Genomic DNA, 6,635 nt, shown 5'->3' on the forward strand with positions numbered 1-6,635 from the left:
CGTTTTTAAGTTATAAAATACATCTATCGACTGTTTCAGAAGACAATAACAGGTCAGTTTAACATAAAAAAAATATAAATATTACTCAGACATATGCTCTTTAAGGTTTTAGAGGTGCAAAATTAAGATAAAGCGAAATAAAACAACGAACCATCGATGCACTGAGTCGGATCATTGCTTCATTGGTTCAAAGCAAAGCCACACCCTGCTCTACTTGGGGAAGGTCTGCCAATATTCCCACAAAGACAGGGAGTAGAAGAACCGTGGCTCATGGCAAGCAGTAAAAATAGCGAAGAGTGAAAAGTCACACAGCCCCTTCCTCCGCCGTGCGGCCCCATACACGTTGGCACTGCTGCTGCTTTGATTAGCACAGAATGGGATGTTGCGTTGACAGTGAGAGTATCATACTTTAAAACATGCATGACAGCAGGTGCGTGCGCGTATGTGTGGTTAAATTTTCCAAATGATGGAAATCCGTCGTGGTGACAGAGAACTTTAACCCATGCCGTAATACAGCATTAACGTCCGCAAATAATCAGATGCAACGGGGTTATTCCCTAATTATATTTCAAGTCATTTGCAGCTGTGTTCAAAACTTACATACATTAGCTTTGCATAGCACTGCAGTCGGGTATGAGAGTGCCACGTGTTACCACACCAGAGGCAGATATACATGTTTTGGCACATGTTTTACCCTTGATGGCCTTCCTGAGGCAACTCCACATTACACAGAAAATAGGCAGAGGTGATCTTGAACAGAGAACCTTCTGCTCTGGAAACAAGTGCACTTAACTGCTTGGCCACCATAACCATGTGACCGTGTAAATGTAAACTTTGTTCTTTCATTGAATGTTATTGAATTGTATTACATCTCTCGTCATTCATGTTTGAATGAATTTATGATGAATGTGTTTAAGTGTCACGTGATGTGTCATGCTGGACTACCTCCAATATTTTGGCAATTTTAAGTTTTTGATTTTTGCACAAATGAGGGTATCTCATAAAAGGGTCCTCTGTACAGATTTAAAATCAATGAAAGCAGCGTTGCTATTTGGCAAACATCCCATCAGTGAAGTGATGTAATAACATAAAACGTCAACTTTTCTTGGTGGTTGCCAAAGCTTTCATGCCTGACCTCATACGGGGACAGTGACTCAACACAAATGTTGACGGGGACGCTGACCTGATGGGGATGACAACACAACAGCTAAGATGGAGAAACGTCCACAGTGAAAATTTTGCCACATCACAATTAAGGATGCACTAGATATGCAAGAACAGTTCAATATAATTATGTTACCAGTATAATATACAGGTGTTATAATAGTACTGAACCCCCACAAGAGGGTGGTATTGTCCAGGTAAACAAAGGGTAGTGTTTAATGATTGTCTAGCCCTATACATAATTTATGTAAACTCATAACTTAGTGCCAGGAAAGACAAAATATCCATTGTAAAAATTAAGAAGTACCTATATGCATCGTCATTATTACCCAAATTAATTCTGCCATGAGTCTATGTCTTCAAAAAAAATTTAATGTGTAAAGCCCTGGGCCCTCTGATGGGAGAACGGGATATCTAAAGCCTGGGACTGTTTGTGAAACGCAGGGCTAACTTGATGGCAATCAGCATCCTGTCTGTTATTTTGCTGCTGTGAAATGCTGTTCTGACAGTTATTCATTTCAAACAATTTATTTCTGCTTCTTGTTCCAAGGTGCTCCATTTATAGAGAGAAAAAAAAAAACACACACACCTCTCTAGTTCCCTGAGAAAGCCTATGCCAGAATGCTAGACAGGAGACTTGGATTGCTAGTCAAACCTCAGAATCAAGAAGAGCAATGCGGGTTTAACTGGGTCTCTCTAGGTGTCCTGTGGGGGTTGCTGTGGGATCATGGGGTCTCTGAAGCACAATCATGCCTCTATACAGCCAAAGTAGGTGCTGTGTCCACATTACAACAGACCTATTCCCAGTGGATGTTTGGAATAACGTCCATGAACGTCACAAACAAAACTGGTGAAAAGGGGCAACCTGTTGGAGTCAAAGTGCAGCCTGTGACTGGAGGGTGTCCAGTTTGGTGAACTCAGAATGACATCTCTGATTTGATTCTGCCCCGCGACCCAATCCCGGATAAGAGGTTGAAGAAGAGCGATTTGATTCTATTGACTTCAGACAACGACCTCTCATGTGCACTGTGCAAGTTTGAAGCAGAGTGTGAACTGACTGGAGTGAGAGGCACCTCCAAATCAGAAACCATGATCGTCTGTTGGAAAAAGTTGGAAAGGGGACCGGCATTTCCAATATTCTTCTGTGTTTTGCTGTGGTTTTGGATATCAGTTTTCATCGCTTGCCTGCAGTACCACAGAATCTCACATTGTCAGGATGTGTGCAAAACACTGGTGATACAACCATGACCAACCATTGAACACAAAACGAGTGCAAAAGCTAGAACTTACCTTCTTTAGGCCTGGGAGCTGGATCCCATTCAGGAATATTTTTCACAATGGCCTCTACAGCTTGGCCTGCTGTTATACGAGTGTCCCAGTTGGGACTTCGTAGGTACATCAAAACCTTGTAAATGACAGAAAATGTGCCAAAATTATTACATCTGCAACTTCATCTATAGTTTGTGTGACATGTATAAACAAGAGAAAGGCAGCAAGCAGAAGCTGAGTAATAGTCAATGTTCTTGCATTTATCAAGTTATAAGGTCTGTCACTGTTACACAACAAAAGACTAAAGTTATTCAGATAAAATTTTAATTATCAAGTAACCTAAAATCATAAAAAAAAACTAATTCTAAATCTGTGTGGTTAAAAGGCATGGAAATATTTAGGCACGACACAACTCAACTGGATTACAATTCAGAGGGCTGCAATTCAATTATAAAGTTATCGATGCATTTTTTTTTCTATACAGGATTTTTTTTCCCCCTCACTATGTGACTATTTCTTACTTTTCAAACCCAAGTATTTGAAATGATTCATAATTCATTTACTTCCAATCCATTCTTTAACAGTTCTGCCATATTTGCACCTGTGTGGTTCTCATTCAGATTTTAAATTCTAAAACCCAGGGGAGCTCCCCACCCACCTGCTAAAACTGCCCGTGTATGTGTGTCTTCAGACTGACTCGTATTTGGAATATTAACACACAAGGAAGCAAAAAAAGAAACAGGTCAGCTTCTTTCTGCCTTTATGTTCACTGCCCATGCTGCATGAAGATTCTTTATTTTCCCAAATTTTTCTTCTGTTCGGTTCTGAAGGGAATCGGTACATCTTGAAGCCCTTGCTGTGTCTATCTGTGCATTCAAACGCACAACAACCCCTCATTTTCAACGAAAAAGAATAAAATTGCTGGATTTCCATGCAGACAGATTAACAACAAATGCTATTTTGAACCCAAGATGGCACCATGAGTCACGTGACCCCCCCCCACTCATCATGTCACCACTCTCTCAATTAAGGCACTCTAGGTGCCGGCGTGCCCTCCGTGAATGGACCGGTGATTGCAGTGCTCCACACGCTATGACCACCACCAAGACGAAAAAAAAAAAAAATGCAAAGATCCTCCTCTGACCATCGGGCTTCGTGTAACGCTTGTGTTTTGTCATAGTTTGTGTCGTCTGGGTACAAACAGTATAAAATAAAAAGCTGAATTTGTTTATGTGAAATTTCCCTGCAAAAATGGGTTTGCATAAAACTTCAGACAGTTTTTTAAGATGTCATCCACAACACCGCTGGTTATATTTATGAGGAAAGTAGAAGTCAAACAAAAGGTGACAGACAGAATTAAAGAGGATATTAAACATACCTTTGAAAGGAGATTATTGAGTTCATGTGGGTGGAGCTTGACCACTTCTCCAAGCTGCTGTGCTGCTGCCTTCCTGGTTACTGGGGTGGTTCCAGTGTCAAGTAGAATGAACAAACGATCAAGTCTAAAAAGAGTTAAAAACAGATAATAGAGAATGCACTGCACAAACAAGGTGGTTAGTCTCTTCAGTGTTAGTTTGTGAGAATTATACTGATCAACATCACTGGCAACTAGGACCAATATTTGTCAGCCTACTTTTCCAGCTGTTGTCATGTGGTTAATTACTTTTTCAGACCTAATTCTAACTCACCCTACCCTAATCTAAAAGTACTGAAAAACTGCACCAAGACAAACTTACAGCCAGCAATATTTCTAGTGCTAGAAAAGGAAGTGGCTATACGCACGGCCGCCATGTCCATAACTCTCATTTGGCTATTCGCACGGCAAGACTCTGGTAGTAAAACTGGGAGCTACTTGTATAAACAAACATACTGCATTAAATGAGAGTTATGGATACGGCCACCGTTCGTATAGGGTCGGCCTTTTGCCACCAGAATCTTGCTGTACGAATACGAAATGAGAGTTATGGACATGGCCAAAAAAAAAAAAAACACATCAAAATTGAAAAATATTAAGGAAGTTAAGACATCTTGAATGCAGTATGTTTGTTTATACAAGTAGGTCCAAGTTTTGCCACCGGAGTCTTGCCGTGCGAATATACGTACCATTGTCTTGCTGTCCGAATAGCCAAATGAGAGTTATGGACACGGCCACCGTACGAATAGCCACGGCCGCTAGAAAAACAGAGTGAGTCTAATTGTCCCTGGAAAAATGACCAGTTTTGTTCTGAAAATAAAGAAATCCACATCCTGTCATTTTAACTCCACTATGGTGTTGTAAAAGGACACAAATTCAAGGTCTGTGTCATTTTATGGTGGAGGTCCACTGTTGAAATAAGTATCACATTATTGTGATAACTTTATTCTTTGTAGATAGAAATTTGTTTTCAATGCAGATTTTATTTATTTTACCTTTGTTTTTGTTTTCTGCCCATTTCATTTTAATGTTTTGAGATTTGTACCGTGAATAATTGTTTATAATGAAATCAACAATGACCTGACAAGAGCATTACAAGAGTACACTTTTACCAAACTGTAATCATTTATCAGAATGGATCCCCCAATAAAAAGTTTTTCTTTAAAACATACAGCCCTACTTTTACATCAAGGTAAACCTATCAGTCACCTCATAATATCCGTCATTAAGTCTATTAATAAATCAGCGTAGATGAGCGTGACGACACTGCGATGTAAACCAAGTACGTTGATAAACGATCACAACACAAAACACAATAAACAAAGGCTGTGCACAAAAGACGCATTGGCCAGGGGATTAAAAATTATGTTACACATTAATCACAACGTCGTAAACCTCTTCTGGTTGACAGCTGATCAAGACATCACAACAAACAGGTCTTCCTTTCACAACTTAACTTGTGCATCAGCATCAAAGAACAAAATCTTAAAACGTGACACAGCACTGATATCAAAACTGAATAATGACGGATTTTAATAAGACCAACGTACCACAGCTGGTAACTAAATGTCACATTAGCATACCGGCTAACATCACGCCGCTATTCTTTGTCACATTAACAGCTTACAGGCTATTTGCAAGTCAGCTCGCCAGCCAGTCTTACCTAGACACGGCCATGGTCGTTTATTACGACCTTCAACGCCGCACATTCAACGGAAAGCCAGTAATTTCAGAGTTTCCTCTCCTTGGAGTTAGCTGAGGCCTGTCGAGCGGCTCCGCTCCGCCGGACACTTCACCAGCTCATGGCTTCAAAACTTCCACTCTTCTCTTTTCAGTATCTCCTTCCACCAGCTGTCTCCGAACACCACACACGTACCACTTTATAGCTCCAGCTATCCTTCAGAACTATCCGCGGATAAATATTTCAACCTGATAAGATGTAAAGAATTATTTTGATGCACGCAGTAGGAAAGGCAGAAGACTGTTTTTATATGAGGAGCCATCTTGCATTTATTCTTTCCTCCATAGCAGGCGGCCGTTGATTGGCTAGAAGCGTCGAGGAGAGCCAATCAAATTACCCGTTAAATGAAGAAACGAATGGAAAGGGGGCGGGGGGAGGAAAAACTACATTGTGTGTATTTTTTTTAATAAAATTACTTTTTTGAACCTTTTACATGAATGAACTTAAACATGTGCAAGCCAGCTGTCATTTGACCAATATTAACTTTATTATGACCTGATCTACCAAATGATATGATTCTGTCAACTGCATTATTTTACATACTATTTACACATTTATTCTGTTGTTTTTATGCACATTAAAATGTACGTATACTGGCAAAATATGAATGCAGCACTTTTACATTCACTCATATTTTGCAGATAACCAGAAAGTGCACTAAAAGAACACAAACCTACACTGAAGTAACAGTGGGAGATGAGGTGCTTTTATTTCATTTGGTGCACACAGATATAGATCTTTGTGACATTGTTAATTATGGGAAAGCTTCTGATTCAGTTGATCGGATTGCTATACAGGACATCCTGAGAATATGTACAATCCGTTGCAAGTTCTTGGACATCATATCTAACCTATAGTCAGGTGCAGGGTGTCACATTTCACATTTCTGATCATCAAAATGTCAAATCCAGGCATCTCAGATGTACCTTCTGGCAAATTGTAGCTGAACTTTCAGGTCTTCTTTTTTTTTTTTTTTTTTTAAACCTCCTGAGTGTTTGGCTTGAGACCAGAGGATCCTCAATTCACATCCCAGCCCGACTGGAAAAT

The 6,635-nt window shown here is 39.9% G+C and overlaps 1 protein-coding gene across 1 annotated transcript; it reads right to left on the reverse strand.

Moving 5' to 3' along the window:
* Nucleotides 1–2,338: 2,338 nt before the first annotated feature.
* Nucleotides 2,339–5,856, reverse strand: LOC117522982 (TATA-binding protein-associated factor 172-like). Its single transcript, XM_034184400.1, has 4 exons — nucleotides 5,511–5,856; nucleotides 3,812–3,935; nucleotides 2,455–2,569; nucleotides 2,339–2,349 (listed from the first exon to the last, which is right to left on the reverse strand). The coding sequence occupies exons 1-4, from the start codon at nucleotides 5,522–5,524 to the stop codon at nucleotides 2,339–2,341; spliced, it is 264 nt and encodes an 87-aa protein (XP_034040291.1). The 5' UTR covers nucleotides 5,525–5,856.
* Nucleotides 5,857–6,635: the final 779 nt, after the last annotated feature.

Source organism: Thalassophryne amazonica, chromosome 13 (assembly GCF_902500255.1).
Source record: "Thalassophryne amazonica chromosome 13, fThaAma1.1, whole genome shotgun sequence".
Taxonomy (NCBI): domain Eukaryota; kingdom Metazoa; phylum Chordata; class Actinopteri; order Batrachoidiformes; family Batrachoididae; genus Thalassophryne; species Thalassophryne amazonica.